This window comes from Xyrauchen texanus, chromosome 29 (assembly GCF_025860055.1).
Source record: "Xyrauchen texanus isolate HMW12.3.18 chromosome 29, RBS_HiC_50CHRs, whole genome shotgun sequence".
NCBI classification, from domain to species: Eukaryota; Metazoa; Chordata; class Actinopteri; order Cypriniformes; family Catostomidae; genus Xyrauchen; species Xyrauchen texanus.
The window spans coordinates 27,287,457-27,306,030 of NC_068304.1; the positions used below are offsets into that span (position 1 = coordinate 27,287,457).

Sequence of the window (18,574 nt, forward strand, 5' to 3'; positions counted from 1 at the left end):
TACACTAACGTGTATTCAATGTGCAAGGAAAGTATTTTAACACTTTTTACTTGATAGTTCCACATTTTCTCTAAATCTTAAATTGTGTTTAATAATTATTTATTACTATTGGGGGGATCTGTATATTTAGTGGTTTAAGAATCATATACATTATATAATTATGTGGTTGTTGTTTATTTGTATATATGTTACTGTTATTTGTTGTTAGGTTATTTTTTTCTTATTGTAATTTTTTTGTTATATTTTTTTATCGTGTGTATATTTTTCTGTTGTATGTGCAATGTGACTCAAAATAATAATAATAATTATAATGTACTGCAATTTGTAATTACTATCAGCAAACATGAGAGCGAAAACGATACCAAGCCTGGACACTTAATATACAGGTATGTGTAAATTTCTAACGCCCTGTTTTTTTATGCAATAAATTTGGAAATTCACTTTAACACATCTCAACTATTTGTTTTATGTGTGTGCAATTATACCACTAGATGGCACTGCAATGCAGATGCCTATGAAATCCCGCCACAGTTTCAAAGTTCTCACACTAGAGTTGAGAGCTCATTTGAATAGATTTCAAACTAATGTTCTGTCTAACGTTCCGTGACGTGACATACATGTTTTAAAACGAATTAACGTGAAGTGAGAGGAACTAATATATTGTAAAGAAATTAGAACCAGTTTTCACCAAACGGATACCGCGCGACCTCTTAAAATTAAGATATTTTGCGTTTCTTTCATTGGTTGCTAGCGCCTGCCTAAAGATATTCGGACAAGCGCACAAGGACTAAATAAACACGCCTAATAATAAGATAGATTTGAACACTTGCGCTCGATTAACTCTGTCATTGATGCCCATGTTCTGCAGGCTACACGGTCTTTCAGTAAGCGATGAAGAGTATTATGTCGTAATGAGAAAGGTCGCTGACCCGCCCAGAACATTATCACACTCCCGACGCGTTCACGACCCCTATTGCTCACACCACCCAAACCCCAGAGCCTATCTGCTCACAGGCATCAATTAACACCAATCGGTTCCCAGGCACTGCCGTGGTGCCCGATGTAAGGATGCATTAGAATGGGATGAAAGAGGGTCAAGAGGTCGAGAACAGATAGACAATTACTCTCTATCTTGCTATTTATCCATCTCGCCTCAGTATATGTTTTACTATCGCTCTTTCTCTCATTATTTACTCTGTTCTTACTCTATTAACGTCTCTTTCTATTTACATTTCGATCTCCTTATTTCTCAAAGCATGGGTGCTGCATTAGTTTTCTGATACCTAATTTGACCTTATTTGTGCCACATTTGTGTCAGGGCTAGAACTGTGTTAGTCTTACCACAGTTAAGAAATCAAATGCTATATATAGCTTATTTTATTGGAGAGTTTACTTTAGCAGGACAGAATGTGCAGAACAAACTTTGCTTCACATTTGTTTTTGTTGTGTTTTTATTTTGTTTATTTTTTTTTACTTGAAATTCATTATAAATATTCAGACAGTAAGACAAAAATGTGACGAACCAACACAGTTTTGAATGATATGAGGGTGAGAAAATAATGATAGTATTTTCAGTTTATTCTGAACTACTTCAAAACAGATCTTAAAACTGATCACAGGGGAGGCATGCATTTATTTTGGTGGAAAAATCCTGGTGGGTTTGGTGAAAATGTTCAAATTGAAATTAAAATATGAAATGCCTAACCACACCCACCACAGCCTGTTCTTGAGTACCAGCCATAACAGGATTATCACCTTGTTTTTTTGTGGTGAGATGGGTCATGCTTAAACCCATGTCTGTGGCTGCACCCTCTGTGGCACTGTGGAATTGTCACCTGTCCGTTCAGCATAGACTGTTTTTGGACAGCTGGACTCTCCCACGCAGGGCCACTAACACATCGCTGCAACAGGGGTTGATTTTAGGGTTCAGGTTTCTCTCTGTGGTCTTTGCGGAGCAAAGTAGGTACGTTATCACGAGGAGGAGGAGGAGGAGGAGGAGGATGGGATGGGATGCAGGTTTGGGAATGAGGCTAAAGATACACTATAGAGCTTTTCTGTGGTTTTTCCCATTAACACAACCTTCCTTTGCTCTTTCCCTCCATCTCAATGATGTGATCACACCAATAATGGTACTGTAGGAAGAAATATGAGGAATTGAGTGGCACCCAGATACATATCTTTAGAAAATGTCAATACATATTTACATTTATGCATTTGGCAGATGCTTTTATCCAAAGTGACTTACAGAGCCCTTATTACAGGGACAATCCCCCCAGAGCAACCTGGAGTTAAGTGCCTTGCTCAAGGACACAATGTTGGTGGCCGTGGGGATTGAACCCACGACCTTCTGATTAACAGTTATGTGCTTTAGCCCACTACACCACCACCACTGCAATACATATAGTTAATTGGCTTTTTATCATAAAGTGAACATTGCAGGCATAACATAAATCTTAGCCGCTGTTAAGTTTGGCTTGCAGTGCGTAGCCCTCAGTCATTTATCCACATAAAGTGCTCTGCATATGCAACCCTCCTCATAATGCAATAATATGCAGCTCTTTAATTGTGTGCAGATGTGTATCTGATAGGATCTAATCTCAGATCTCTTATTTAAATCTACCAGTCTATTAATCACCATCAGTTTTACTCCTCACGTTATGTTTAGTGAGAACTGGTTTTGCTATATCTCACTTAAACAGGAAGGCACGCTTAGGAGACAACAGCATGTAGACCTGTCGGTCAATGCCAGTCTCCCATTAAAGGAATGTTCTGGGTTCAATACAAGTTAAGCTCGATTAACAGCATTTGTGGCATAACCATTTCCACAAAAATGGATTTAGACTTATCCCAAAAATTAATTGTGACTCAAAAAAAGCAAAAATTGTGGCTATAGTAAGGCACTTAAAATAAAAGTGAATGAGGCTCTTACATAAAAATACACACCATTTCGAAAGTATATGTACAAGGCGTAAACATTATATATGTTAATATAATTTTAGTGCGATAAAATCCCGTACTAACCTTATGCATGAAAGTATAAACAATGTTACAACTTTGTTGGCCTTTACACAGAAAGTTACACAGTAGGTTAGTAATACTAATGTAACTGCAGCTTTTGTGGTTATCATCATTATACAACAAATGATGTTGATTGAGTTTAATTTGTACATATGCAGGTTTTTATGTTAGTTTGCAAATTAGGCAGGCATGACCCAAACATTCTGCCCTTTTTCACCCAGGAAGCAGTGCTTCATAAGTGGGACATTTACTTCTATCTTTGACACTTCACCCAGTGGACAGAATATGAAATTAAGTCTTCAGAAATGCCCTGTGGTTTGTGCTCTAACTCAAAAAAACGTATCTCAAGGTCCACACAGACCAGCAGGTTTGTGCGGTCAGTTACCTGTTACCACGCCCAGTGTACAGCGAATGCTAAATGTGATTGTCATTGGAGATAAACACCAGCCAGTCTTGGCTCAGCCGGGCGATATGGATGAGTCAAGGTGTAGAGAGGCGGCCCAAAAGTGACAAAGGGCACCTGGGAATTTTTTCATCTGCTAGAGGCAATCTTAACTCACAGAAGATCGTGTTACATTATGTAATTGGGCCTGTGCGGCCACCAAATGGTGCAGTGTGGTTGTGCACGGCTGGGGTGGTTGTACAAGGATTTTATAGAATAATACAGGTCCCAAAGTGATCACCTATAATTCGCCATCCCCTGAGGAGAATCAGGAAGAGGAATTTTGCTGAACTACAGTATTATAAATGACAATGTAGCCCCCCCCACCCACCCACTCCACTCCACTCCACTCCACTCCACCCCACTCCATGATTCATCATCTTTCTCCCATTCTCTGAAACTGTGATAATTGGAGATGGGGTGAGAGCTACATATGGTTCCTACAATTCAACCTCCCCCAGCCCTGGCTGAAAGCTCATTAAAAAGGTTTGTTGTTAATGAGCTATAGGGATCATAGAGCATCCCACTCATTAAAGGGGCCAGAGATACTGGTGTGGAGGTTTTGTCCCATTACAAAGGAAAAACCTGTTAAGATGACTCTTCATCCATTGTGAAAATTCCCAATATTCCCCGCAGTGGTCACTGACAAACCAAGCAACTTCCTTTTGGTCAACACTGTGAATTTGCATATCAAAGTTCACCAAACTTGAACCCCACGCAAAATTCGTTGGGAAATTTCTTTATCACAAGAAGTCTATCATACAAACTTCCTGATCATGCAGATTCCCATAGATTACTGTAGGATTTCATCCACAGAATTTTGCCATGCCTTTATTTGACACCCCCAATTCAGAAGCCTCTATGAAAAAACTAGTTACTGTAGATCATTTGATAAATTAGGAAGAGACCCAAAACGTGTTGTATTAGGGAACAGGTTTGGGTAACTCTCTCGCTATATCCAACAGATACATAATCTTTCAATCTCATGATTTCAAGCTAAACTGGTTTCTTGATGGGACACACCAATCCGAATAACCCATTGGGTTAGTCAGATATGATTGTACAACTAACGGATTAGGACTCCGATGGCAGAACAGGATTTTACAACAATGGCCCAGAGAGGAGAGTGGTTCTTCTGTGTAAATACTGGTGAATTCATGAGAGCTCCCGAGACATGTAGCGGCAGGTTCTACTTAACCGTTCTTGTGGTCTTACTAGTTCTCACAAACTCTCTCACACTCACACTCCTTTGGACTTAGTCTTTTAATTATAATCCAAATAGGCATAGAAATAACAAAATTATATACATTTACAAGACAGCAAATTTGTGGGCTACACAGAGAATCACATAAGACATTACATTTTAATTAACAGAAATTATAACAATATACAACATATGAGTGACAGGAAAAAAAAAAAAAAAAAGAGCTTTGTGTTCACAATTCACTTCTCCCTGAAGAGATGGACACTACTGCATGTCCAACAATTTTTCACATTTGTCAATACAACATTTTTATTTTGTTTTTGACATTTGATTACTATATTTAAAAAAAATATATATATATATATATATATATATATTTTACACAAAGAGGCCAAAACATAACAGTTCCCTGCCAGAGTACAGACAACAATAACCATAAAAACTTGTAACAAAGCAAATTTTCCCTGTATATATTTATCGTGTATCTGGTCTCTCTCTCACACGCACGCTCTTTGCGAGTCCACTTTTCAACAGGTCAGTGCTGTAGTTTCCCCACCCAGTCTTTCATGAGAAATGAGACTTTTCATTTGCACAACCATGAAACATACAGTGACATTGAGAAACAAAAAAAAAAAAAACACTTTTCATATAATTTGTATGTGCTTGGGCAGTACAAAATTCAACAAATGTATAAACAGACTAAACAGGCTTACAATATACAACAAAATGAAACTTTCATAAAAAGATGGTTTTTATATATATGAGTTTTTGCAAAGAGTGGCTATAGAACCAATATGTGAAAATCTGTGGCATATGTAGAAAAATATCTGTATAAACGTGTACACACACACGCTAAACTAACGGGCAAACAAAATGCTATTTTATGACAGTGAACATATATCGCCACAGACGGATTCAATATTATATATTAAACTGTAACAAAAAGAGCACAAAATGAATAAAACCTCATCAGAGAGAGCTGGGAAAACAAAGGTTTCTCTATGTTGAAACAACAGCACACATCTGTATTTCAGTGTCTATTGTCATTTGTGCAAGATGTACTGTACATCTGACATAGACCTACCACATGCCACCCACCCCATTTGACAGTATGCATTTGTTATACACCAAATTTTATAAAACGTGAACCTTTAAGGACCTGCAGTAGACTACCACAACAGTAAACACAAAGTGTCCATTTCAGTAATTGTATTTTAGAATTCAATAAAAAAAAAATCATAAAGACAGATCACCTGCAGGTAATTGCCACTCAGTATTGGTAATATTCCTAAAAGTTAGTCTTTTAGAACCTAGCAACATCTCCATATTGGCTACTCTTGACCTGTTCTACTAGCCGCAATAAAGTTCTGGGTTCCTACTGTAGGAGGAAGTGCTGATTGCAGTCTTGACAACAGTGACTGGGCTTCACTCATGTTCAGAAATCCTCAAAATATTTAAATGTCAGGATATAACAGTCATATTTATAGGCACTTACACATGTACTGATATGAATCTTGGTCAGTATTTGCCATGTGCCCAAGTACCACGGCTAAGTACCACGGTAAAGGCAGGTGAGGTCTTCAATGCGGTTCTCAGAATGCACATACTGAGCCGTGGGCTGAAGATCTTCATGCTTGGTGGTTTTGGTCATGATCAGAGTGTCGTGCAGAAGTGTTGCTATTTTTATACTGTGGTTTGACCCAGCATTGCAGTACTGCCCGTTTCTTCAGAGGTAGGTAGCTCATCAAGATCACCACTGACCCTCATCTCAGAGTCCTTCTCTTGCAGCTTCTCTGATATGTCCACATTGGATTCTGTGAGGGTTGTGATTGGAATCGCAGATTGATCACAAATGGAGTCATCCTCCATTCTGACTGTGTAATCAGCTATTTGGCTGTAGGCCCCAGCACTAGCGTGGGTGAGTCCATGGACCTTCTTCAGGTGTTTCTCCAGTGTCGCATAAACAGTAAAGGGGACGGAACACAACTGGCACTGAAAGGCAGCACGTGTCCCACGTGCACCATGTGTCTTCATGTGCCGTGTTAGCTTACTGCTCTGCGCACAAGCATAGCTGCAAAGGCCACAGCGGTATGGCCTCTCGCCTGTGTGGCTGCGTCGGTGCACTGTCAGGTTGCTGCTGTTACGGAAACACTTTCCACAAAATTCACAGGCTTCTTCTTTCTTCTTCTTAACCCCTCCAGTGGTGATGGGTTTCCTTTCGTTCTCCTGTTGCCAGTCCTGGATCATTCCCACAGCCTCCATCTCTCTTTCATTTTCCCACTCGCCTTGAGGACGATCTTCTCGCTCTGGACGCTTTGGTGTGCAGTTGCCGCTGGCAATCCCACTTTCCCCACTTCCACCTGTATCGCCACTCTCCAGAGAGCCCTCCGAGGGGCTACCATAGGGAGATGGCTGCTGAGGTTCAACAGGACCTTCTTCATCTGCATCTCTCTGAGGCTGGCAGTACCGAAGCGGATTACGATCTGGTACCCTGGACTGCGAGGACATCAAGATCAGGCTGCTACCTCCTGGGTTCTTTTCTGCACCCGTGCCAGCTACTGGATACCCTGCACCACTGGCAATATTATTATCTCCCTGTCCAGAAAGCTTTCTGTCCTCATCTGTACTGGCAGGATTGGGATTAGACATTTCCTGTCCAGCATGGCGGTGGTGGCTCCTCATGTGACGTGCTAGTTCCCCGCTCTGGGCAAAAGTGAGCTGGCAAAGGCCACAATGGTAGGGCCTATCACAAGCGTGAGTCCGACGGTGGGCAGACAGGCTGCGCAGAGACTGGAAGCAATGGCTGCACACCTCACAGGAGAAGTGGCGTGGTGGAGTGGAGTGTGGAAATGGCGAAGCAGCTGGTGGAGAGGGAGATGGAGAGGGTACCACTCCTCCATTACCACAGCTGACCTCTGCCAGGTGCTGCAAACACATGGAAAAGTTCAGCCCATGCAGGTCCTGAGTGCCTGATGAAGGGGTGGAGCTGTGAGGGCGGGCTGACCGCTGAGATGACGGTTGGAATGCAGAGGCCAGTGTGGCACCCAGGTGACGTGGATCCATCATGGCTGCTGGTTTTGACATCTGTGCATAACTGTTGTACTCCACTTGGTAGATGTTGAGAGAATGTGTGTTCTGAGCATGCTGGAGGAGAGCCCATGCACTGGAGAATACACACTGACACACCTGGCACGTGAAAATAGATGGTTCCTCTGTATTGGAGAGAAACAGAAAGAGCGAGAAAACCAGTTTATCATACTGATGGTACTGTAGTTTGTTCATGTACCTCTAAACACAAACAAATGTCATTGTTAGAATAGCAGTACATTCAGGAGGGGCTTCCAAACAGTTATGACTAGCAAATAGTCCATAACAACATATAAATGCAAACGGCATAGGTAAACAGTGTACATCGCTGGCCAGCCCTTGGCAACCTAGCACCTTTCTAGTGACATTTCTAGTGATTGTGAAAGTTTTTACACGTGTTGAACAAAAAAAGGCCCAGATGCTTAAAATAAACAATTAGTTATCATTTAGCAATAACAATAAATAAAAAAATTAAATAAAAACAGGATATATTGGACACACTAATATTGATTGCATATTGACAGTACCTCTTTTTGTGGATTTTAATGTTCTAGGTAAATAATTTTTCCCCATTTGGCCTAACCTCTAGAATTGTTTCGGACTCGGAAACACTAAAGAGAGGAGTCATTAGTCTTGAACTGTTAGACAGGCATAATCCTCAGATTTCCTCACCTGGTATTTATGCTGCATTAGTCAGGTCTGCCAGAAACAACAAATTCTCAGAATTTTTAACACTGCTTTTATAATAATATAAATAAATCACACATGGCTTCAAAGAAAACATTATTTAATTTGCTTCCCTATCTCTATCAGCTCTGCTTCGGGTCCAGATTCGTAGATCAATCCCATTGCATATGTATTGAGAGTGACTACTGCCAACTGCAGCCTGTGCCAACCATACAGCAAGATATTGGTCTTTTAGGATGGACTTCACAGGCTGTAAACTACTGCCAACTATCAACTATGCCAGACATCAATGGACACTTCACTGACCACTGCCTGCATCACTTTAGTTAACTAGGATGGACTTCACAGAAAATGATCTACTCCAAAATATGAGCCAGACAACAATGGATAATTCACTGACCACTTCCTGCATGTCTTCCAGTCCCTTAAAATGGACATCCTAAATACCTTATGATAATAATTACAATAATTAGCATTTTAAACTTGCCTTAATTTGAATTTAATCAATTCAATAAACACATTTACCAATTACCAGTATTATATTGCTATACAGTAGGCTATATGGACATGACCTTACCCATTCATTGTTCCTCGCCCAGCCCCTTACATGCTTGTATTCCCAAATTTCTTTTTTATTAAATTTTTCAGGTGAATTGTGACAGACATGCTTTTGTAGGATTCACATTAATACTGTTGAAATAGTATAACAGCATGCTACTGTAAAGCAATCTGAACATAGCCCATGTCACCATAACTCATGACCTACAGCATTGCCTCAGGAAAACCCAAAGTTTTCCGCATTGGTTTAATTTTTCAGACAAATCCTAGAACAACTGCATGTCACAAAATTTAACAGTCAAAACTCTACAGGAGTTTGAGTAGTAATGAGCTGGTAATAGCCATCTCTTGCACACAAGTTGGATCAGAACTGAGAGGAGTCTTTTATAATTAAAGGTGTGCTCACAGGAGAGTCAGATGACTGCAGAGAGATGAATTGAGACAGAAGCAAATGAGCATGGATGGGTTCCTTTAGCAGCTCTGGTGGTATTTTTAAACGTGGCTAGCCTTGTCTCCATTTCAGAGAGTGCTCACCAATTAAGCCGTAAATTGCTAATTAGTGGAATGGGGCAAACAAAGGTTTTATGCAAATTAGACCTGAAACAGAGAAAAATGTATTTCATTTTCTTCTCCATTCTCTTCCAAAGGGTTCAATTCAAAGCGGTATAAGCCTCTTTTACGTCTGCTCAAGTCAAAATCCTTCTGCATTTTATTGGGAGGGGGCGAAGAGAGAAGATAAAAAAAGAGCTTATACTATTCTCTTCTCTCTTACCATGTGCCCAGAGAAGAGGCAGATCTGCCTGGTGGTTAAATGGGGATAAAAAGGAGAAAGGTGGTAGAAATAGGTTTAATTTGAAAACAAAAAAAGAAATAGCCAAACAGGTCATGAAAACAACAAAAATCATCACCCCTGTGACTGCACCTTTGCCCCATCTAAACACCCCTTCTGCCTGCAAATCTCTCCCTTGGGTGGAGAGTTGAAGGAGGGGTGGAGTGGGCTTTTGTCTCAGGGTCTTGGAGTGAAACACAATACCCAGCCTGTCTAGCTCTTCCCTCTCCCTTTCTTTACCTCACTCTTTTTGAAAGGATTCCCATTTGGCCCAGGGTAGCAATTGCATATTAAGCAGAAGCAATAACCGCTAATTAAAAATGCAGATTGGCTGCCAGCACTAACGAGCAGCAGGCAGAATCTTCTCTCTCTAGAGAACAGAGTGAAAGAATAAAGGCAGTTGAAATGAAGAGCAAAGAAAAGCTGGAGGAAATAAAAATAACACTAGCTCTTGATACACTGTCTAAACCAATTCAACAATCCACTGCAACCTCTCCGCGCATGCACGCACACACGGCTGTGGGGTAACTGAATTTTCATAGAATGAATTAAAAAAAAAAAAAAAAAAGACAAAATGTTTAAAAACACCCTGTCCATCATTCACCCAGTTTTCACTAACATTCATCCCTTTGCACACCAGATCTACCCGAAGCTTTTTATGTGGTTTGACATGTTGCGCAAACTAGGTTATCTTAGTAATTGTTAGATTTATAAAATATTTCAAAACCAACATACATAGATGGTTGGAGATTTTTCTCCAACATGCAATGTATGTTGGAGAGAAATTTACTTTAAACAAATGGATCCTTTTCACATTTACAGGTTTGGAATGCAGAAGTAAACCACAGTACGGTAAACTTTCAATTTATGAGATCACAGCAAATATTTTGTTCGCTATACCATTTATTCCAATGACTTTCCAAGAGAGGAAAACATGAAGATGAGAGAAAGATGCCAAATTTACTGCCATAATATCATTTTACCTGTCAGCCACTCACTATTGGCTCCATTGCAGAAGTGTTAACTATTTATTTTAAGTAATGCCAAGGTAAAATAACAAAATAATTGTATAAATTTACAGTAAAAACAATAAAATGTATTTTAATTAAAAAAATGGGCAAACTTCATGCTGCTAAATAAGGCAGAAAAACCATCATCACAATCTGTGAAAACATTAAATTTCTACCCTATGAAACTGACACCTTACATAAAGGGGTCAAGAACATACAGTACTGTGCAAAAGTTTTAGGCACTTGAGTAAAATGTTGCCTAGTGAGGATGTCTTCAGAAATAAATGGCATAAATAGTTTATTTATCAATTAACGTCATGCAAAGTCCAGAAACATAAATAAAAAAGTAATCTATATTTGGTGTGACCACCTTTGCCTTCAAAACAGAACCAATTCTCCTAGGTACACCTGGAAACACTTTTACTTGGTTATTGGCAGATAGGATGTTCCAAGCTTCTTGAAGAACTTGCCACAGTTCTTCTATCTATTTAAAATGCCTCAATTGCTTCCGTCTCTTTGTGTAATCCCAGACTGACTCAGTGATGTCAAGATACATGCTCTGTGGGGGCCATACCATCTGTTGTGGTGCTCCATGTTCTTCTTCTATTGAATTCTATTTGCAAAGGAAACGTAGAAAACTAAAATTGCTATTCCCTACTCCAACTAAATGCAGAATATATCAAATTACTGTTTGAAGACAAAGGCTTTTTTGTGAAAAATATAAAGTGCCCAAGACTTTTGTAAAGTACTGTACATGTCAACAAATACAGCACTAATGCATCCAACAGAGTGAATCAATAGGTGAAAAAATGTGGCAACAGAGATGAAGATAGCCTAACTACAGGCAACCGTACTACATTAACACTTTATAAAAAATAAATATATATAATAAAAAAAAAAAATGGATGTTGGCTGACAACCATAAACATTCTATAATCAGAAAATGTACATATTTTTTTTTTACATTTTTAGCTTTATGTAATTTTTTTTAACGTGTACAACACAAAACATCAATTTTAAGGCGAACTTAAGAGTTACATAGAGTAAAAGAATAGTAGATACTTGAACTTCTTTAGCTTACAAATCAAGAAAATTAAGATTTTAACTAATATTTACTCAATCAAGTACAGAACAGAGGTTGAGGGGAAGAGTTGAATAATTTAAGCATGTTTTTTTGTCAAAAGGAAATTATGTGGGCATTTAATTAGTTATTAAAGAGATGAGGTATTTTTAGTATTATTGATGTTTTACTGTAAATAGCCATTTCGTGAAGTCATCATTGGGGTGATTAGTGTTCCATAAATTGCCAACTTGGATCATGTTCAATCCATGTCATTTTTCCTTGCACATGTAAATATGCATAGCTAAAGTGCAGCTTCATGTGCACTTCTTTGGGGAATGAAGTTTAATGCCCAAACTCAATTATTATTTTCTTTAGACCCAAGTAAATTAAGTAGAAACATTGATCTAAATGTTATTTTAAACAACTTGCTATTAGTTGCTAAATTGTATTTGTGTGACATACATTGTTGAATAAAACAAATTTTTATTCCATAGAACTTTTATGTAGATCTCATGAAGGCTTTTTTTCAGTTGTGCTGACATAAAATATATTCGTAAATTGAACTTTTGGTCATTTTAAGTAAATTCAACACGTTTTTTTTCCAGTGCATTTCATATTATCCAAGCCTCTAAAATATTACAATACATTTGGTACTTATGACATTGGCTTTATCAAGTTTTCTATAATAAATAAGCTCGACAATTTTTAATGCAGCTACCTACACTATACAGTAGACATACAAATAAAAGGAAATAAAAAGCATAATAAATAGGGATTCTAAAATATGTTTTCAATGGGAGTGGCATATCTTTGAATTTTGGTGTTGGGCTGTCTGTCACACAATGAACTATGACCGGTCCATTAAAACACTCTTATATGAAGGGTAAATTAAGCTGAAGTCTTTGAGCAGTTCCTTATCAGGTTCAATCTCTCTCCAGTCTCTGAAGCTTCAGAATCTTTACTTCAATAACAAAGATTACTGACAGTGAGGAAGTCACACAATAGTTTAGTTTGCATGCTCACCCCAACACCTTTATCAGCAACATACACCTTAACACACTAAGAAAAAATGGACATTAGGAAGCGGAGCGCAAACGTCTACGTATAAGCAAGCGCGTTTCATTGATATGATAAATAGCCATTTGGTTGCCAGAAATGTTTGCAATAATCAACTAATAAATGTTTTGGTCACATATGCACAGTAATAAATGGCAGTGTGAGAGAACCTGCCTGTATAGGGAAGCAGTTCAAGTCACGGTTCAAAAGAAAGACACTGAGAAACACAAACACCTGCACAGGCCAATGATTCCCTTTAGGGTCAACTCATTTAACAAAAAACAGTGAAGTAGCTTTGAGAATTACACACATTCTCATCAACAACCTGTTCAACAGTCAAAAGTGTACAATGTTTCAACGAGCACATAGTTTTCAAATTCACAAAATTCTTCTTTGCATTGCTTTAACAGGCTGAAGGTTGATTACTCTTGGTCTACAAGGGAAAATGTCATCACCAGTTCAGAGGTCATATTAAGAAACATGTTTATGCAAATATCCATTGAGTGTGCAAAAACATGCGCTAGACGGCTGTCTTTGAACGTTATGCCTAGTCTCAATGTTTTCAGCATCTAGCACAGGAGTGTCATATTTTTTAGATGGCATGTCAAGATAAAAACAACCTTTAAAAACGCTTCGAGACACCTGCGTTCTTTAACATTCGTTGTACTCCTGGCTTTTCTAACTCTCAAATCCAGTCTTATCTTCAGTAACTAGGAATGTCATAAAAAATAGATACATCAATAATTGAGCGGCAGATTATTTTTACATTTAAATTAGAAGCCTTATTTTTGTGCTTTCCACTACATTGTCAGTTGTCCTTCTATTTAATGTAGTCTAGCCTAATACATTTGGGAGACCACAAGGGGGTGATATAACATTTAACATTCTTAATACGAAGAACTAGGTCGCGAGTACATGCCGCCGAAATGGGCTTCCTCAGAAGGGTGGCGGGCTTCTCCCTTAGAGATAGGGTGAGGAGCTCAGTCATCCATGAGGAGCTCGGAGTAGAGCTGCTGCTACTTTGCGTCGAAAGGAGTCAGTTGAGGTGGTTTGGGCATCTGGTAAGGATGCCCCCTGGCCACCTCCCTAGGGAGGTGTTTCAGGCACGTGCTCAGCTGGGAGGAGGCCTCGGGGAAGACCCAGTACTAGGTGGAGAGATTACATCTCCACACTGGCCTGGGAACACCTCTGGGTCCCCCAGTCAGAGCTGGTTAATGTGGCTCGGGATAGGGAAGTTTGGGGCCCCCTGCTGGAGCTGCTGCTCCCGACTTCGGATAAGCGGTTGAAGATGGATTTCTCTGCAATTTCTCTTTATGTAGCCTTAAATAGGTTTAATTCAAGCTGGCAAACCACAAAAAGACATACTTGTAACTGAAAATATATAATATTTATAGGCTATTTGAAAGATACATATCCACATTATATCATTCAAATATTGCTAAGGTAAATAATTGATGTCCTTTGATAATGATTCGAGTCAAATTTAATGGAAAACTATGCGAGTTGCACTCCGTGGCTTTGCAGAATTTTGAGCAGCCTCTGGAGTTCTAATTTTAAAACATGCCATGTCATCCACTAGACGTGCTCAATGTGCGACCCCCTTCAAGATCCCATTTACACCTGGTATTAAGATGCGTCTCGGGTGATCTGATCACACATGGTCACGTGAGACATCACTGTTAACACCTGGACACTTAAATGAGTCTCCTATGACCACTTGCGATCAGATTTGGAGGGGTGGGACTCAGTTTCATGATGACATACATCAATCACTATGTCAGTGTGTTCCTGCATGATAATAAACTGCAACAAAGTCAGAAAAGACAAAGAAAACACAGACAAAAATAGCATGCCATTTCTCCCAGATGTGGCTGAAATTTAATCAAAGCACAAACACATTTTGAACAGAATTGTCCATTATTTTGGTAGATAACCTGTATTAACATGAGCTGCAGATGTTCGTGCTTCTCATAAGGGTCCCTGCATGTTGATATCAGACACATTGCAGTAGGTCCGTGAAATTCTCAAGCTTGTGTGTATATCTGCTTTTTGAATTTTTCTGATCGGACAGTTATTTCCTTTTAAACCGCTCATAACCGGCAAAGTTTAAACTCTTGTTTTAGTGCAGCGGTTGATTGACAGACGAAGGGTGGTGCTTTGCAGCTGCCGGGATGCATACAGGACAGATTAGCATTTACACATCAATTGTGATGCTGTTACATGCCTTTTTGACCAAATATGTGTGTGGTTTTTTGATACGTTTTAGACACCATTTAGATCTGTATTTAGTGCTGACCACATGTGATCGGATCACCAGAAAAACATCTTAATACCATGTGGAAACGGGGTCCAAGTTACTCCGCAGCTCAGACTTTACCAAAGTTGTGTCAAGAAACATGTATGTAAAGACAAAGACTATTTTGCAACAATAAGCCTTATTCATTTCTGAAAATATTCCAATTACTCTTGGGATCGATGCCTATCACATGCATTGATCCAAAGCCTATTAGTAACCATGGCAAATTCAGTTAGAATCTCATTCACTTGTCAGATCTGCACTCAGGATGGGACCTCAGAACTTTACATTGAAGAGTGTCAGAGAGATGATGGGAGCAATGCAATTCACAGAGAACTCACCAAGCATAACACACCATGTCAGCGACTGCTATGACTGGCGATGTGTTGGAATAATGAGAGGCTCGAGGAGTGCGTGTTTGTGCGTGCGAGAGAGAGTGCGCGCACTGGGAGTTGTGCAGTTGGGTGGCCTGACTGTGCTGTGTTTACCTGGCCACTTCACCTGAGAGACAGAGCTAAGGAGATGCTCAGGTGTGCTCAGGTGTCTTTTCCTCATCCCCCAGGGTGCGTGTATAAGTGTACGTTTGTCTGCATGTGTAGCAGAACTGCCTATCCTTTCCACACAATTAGGCCCGGCATCTCTAACTCACCAAGGTTTCAGTGCCACAGCAACGGCAGCCTAATGAGCCGGACTGGGGACAGGGGCGTTAAATGAAGGGGCAGTTTTACACACACACACAAAAATACACTAATTAGCACCTAGAACTCACCAGATCTGTTAGCCTCCACCCTCACATCTGGCTCTTCCTTCCATCTCTTGTCCGTCATCCGTCGGAGCTCCACATAACCCACCTCCACCTGCGTTTCCTGGCCGCATCGGAGCGTTCTATTAGCTGGAGAGGGAGGGGTTTGGCCCTCAGGCCAGGCCCTGGCACTGCCACATCCACCCTGTTTGTGCTGGATGAAGGTAAGGATGTGGGCCAGCGGGAATGCATGACCACACTGGCCACAGGTCAACAGGTCACGACCACCAACCTCAGGCTGAGGCATTCGCTCAGGTGATGGTGAGGAGGTGGGAACAACTGTAGAATCCAGAGCATCCACAAAATCTGTGGGAGGAATGTAATAAAGAGAAATCAACATATAAAGCTTTGATAATCAAGTGAACAACATGCAGTACAAAAACACATCTTCAACTAAGTGGCTTTGAAACGGCCCTGTTTCTCTTCTAATGTGCTACTTTCAGTTCTCTGCATTCATCTGTATACTAAACTGTCACGATCAACAATGCGCTGTCTGGTCAGCAGACAATGACCACTTCCTGTGTCTCTGCCACTGAGGCCTGCTTTGCACAGGAAGCAGTGCGATGCAGCTCCGATGCACTTGTGCAATTTGCCTATAAGAAAGCAGCAACACATCAGGCTCTTCGCACTGTATTCGTCCTACAATGCTCACATGTCTGCTGATCTAAAAAAGGTGTCTTTCACACAAGCCATAACCGCTGTGCATATGAGCAATGCAAATCTAGACAGGTCAAAGCGGAGACAAACAGGATCCTGTTGCACAAATAATTTGGCTTTCCAGTAAAATAAATAAATAATAATAATAAAAAAGTCTTCTGTAAGTGAACAAACTTTCAAAATTAAATCAAATAAAAATTCTGTGCCTGAACTGAATGTCAATTATATTTTCCACCCTGAGTGCATCTAAGAGAGGAACTTGCCCTTTGGCCTGTTCACACATACACAGATACTGGACTAGATCCACCTGCCCGAGCAAGGCTGTCCATGCCGCTGCAGGTACAGACAGTCCCGGGGAGGGGAGGATTTCACCAGTGGTTACTCAGAAATGTCACCTTTCCTGTTTCAACAGCTCGGGCTGTTTGCGCAGACACGCGAAAGGCGCGGCTGCGCTCACTCACTCACTCACTCACACACTTGTGGTCAGGTGAGGCACGCACGGCTGACCCCAGTTAAGATAATTCGGAACAAAAGTATATCGTCAAATTCAAACAATCAAAACAACATTTCAGTTTAAATGTCCTTACATTGGTGCTACAGTTCGGACGTTTCACGTTGACCACATTAATCAATCAAAAATTAAATCAATAAAATACATTTTAAATATTGAGACGTCGTCAGCAGGTAGACCATGACTGTTTAGGGCCACGCGAGGGGAAAAGTTGGCGTAAAAATATGAAAAACTTGTGGATAACCTAATAACCTGCCGCTAAAGTAAAAAAAAACAAACAAAAAAAAAAAAGTGACGACACAAAAAAATATTAAGATGCAATAAGGAAGTGCAATGTTGTTGCTTCAACTCGGTCAGACTAAGAAAAAGTACAACTCTTTTTTTTTTTTTTTAAAAAACATATATAAGACTGACGGACTACTGTCGGACCACAGAAACTCGTTAGCAACACGAAAAAATAAAAACACGAGTAGCCTATAGGTTAAAATTCCAACTTCAATGTCAAGTTCTGCGCTCGCGCTGGAGCACGAACCACGTGAAATTTTTACACTGATTAAGCGCAATTGGTTATTGATTACTCACACTTTCACCTTTTTTTTCCCCTTCCATATTGAGTGCGTATGATTTTTGTTTCATTTTGTTGTTGAAACGTGCATAAAGTTTTTTTTTTTTTTTTGCTTTTTTAAATACAACATACCTTGCATTGCACTCAGGTGTTGCGGTCTACTGCCGAGTTTGCGTCTGGACATCGTGAGTGATGATCCCCTGAAACTAAACTGGCACAATAAATCTCATAGAACAGCAGTATGTGTGACTTGACAGTCGTCAATGCTGTACCCGTTTGTTCAAGTTCACAGTCTGCTGGCCCTACAGAAGGAGGAGGGCATGAGCAACGCCTCCAGCCCGGCCCACATCATCCTCAGCGTCTTCAGCACTCTTTCTCTTATCATTGACCTCATTAAAGAACCGTGCTGTACTTAGACAACGGCATCAGTGCCACTGCAAATTATCCCAACTCTATTCTCTTTATCTCTCAGCCGTATTGGAGGAATTATGTTAAATAGTCGCTTTGATGGCGCGCAGCTGCTGCTTTGACACCAGTAAAATGTGCTGGTTGAGGATGTGGGTAAAGAGGAAGTGGCTTTATCGAGGTCGACTGAGACAGGTGTTTTGCTGTCCAGCTTATTTCGAAACCCAAAGTAACTGTCGTTTTGCTTTCAGGCATGTTCTCCTCTGAGAATGGTGGTGGTGGTGAATTCAAACAGGGACTGTTGCTATTCCTGGTCGTATACAGTGGTGGTTAAATTCCAATCCAATTTAACTGCAATTTGCGTCTAATCAAGGAGTACGTAAT

General features: G+C 40.1%; 1 protein-coding gene across 1 annotated transcript; it reads right to left on the reverse strand.

Annotated features, from left to right (window-relative positions):
• Window positions 1-5,010: 5,010 nt before the first annotated feature.
• On the reverse strand, window positions 5,011-18,304 carry LOC127622936 (B-cell lymphoma/leukemia 11A-like). The gene is made up of 3 exons (XM_052097126.1): window positions 17,918-18,304; window positions 16,020-16,358; window positions 5,011-7,876 (listed from the first exon to the last, which is right to left on the reverse strand). Exons 1-3 carry the CDS (start codon window positions 17,967-17,969, stop codon window positions 6,348-6,350), a joined length of 1,920 nt encoding a protein of 639 aa, XP_051953086.1. The 5' UTR covers window positions 17,970-18,304; the 3' UTR covers window positions 5,011-6,347.
• Between the last annotated feature and the right edge of the window lie 270 nt (window positions 18,305-18,574).

Bases quoted from the DNA above. Each gene is read 5' to 3' on its own strand.
- LOC127622936 (XM_052097126.1), bottom strand. From the start codon at position 17,969: ATGTCCAGACGCAAACTCGGCAGTAGACCGCAACACCTGAGTGCAATG. The intron at 16,359-17,917 runs GTATGTTGTATT...TTCCTCCCACAG, and splicing joins ACACCTGAGTGCAATGCAAG to ATTTTGTGGATGCTCTGGAT. The intron at 7,877-16,019 runs GTGAGTTCTAGG...TCTCCAATACAG, and splicing joins GGTGGAGGCTAACAGATCTG to AGGAACCATCTATTTTCACG.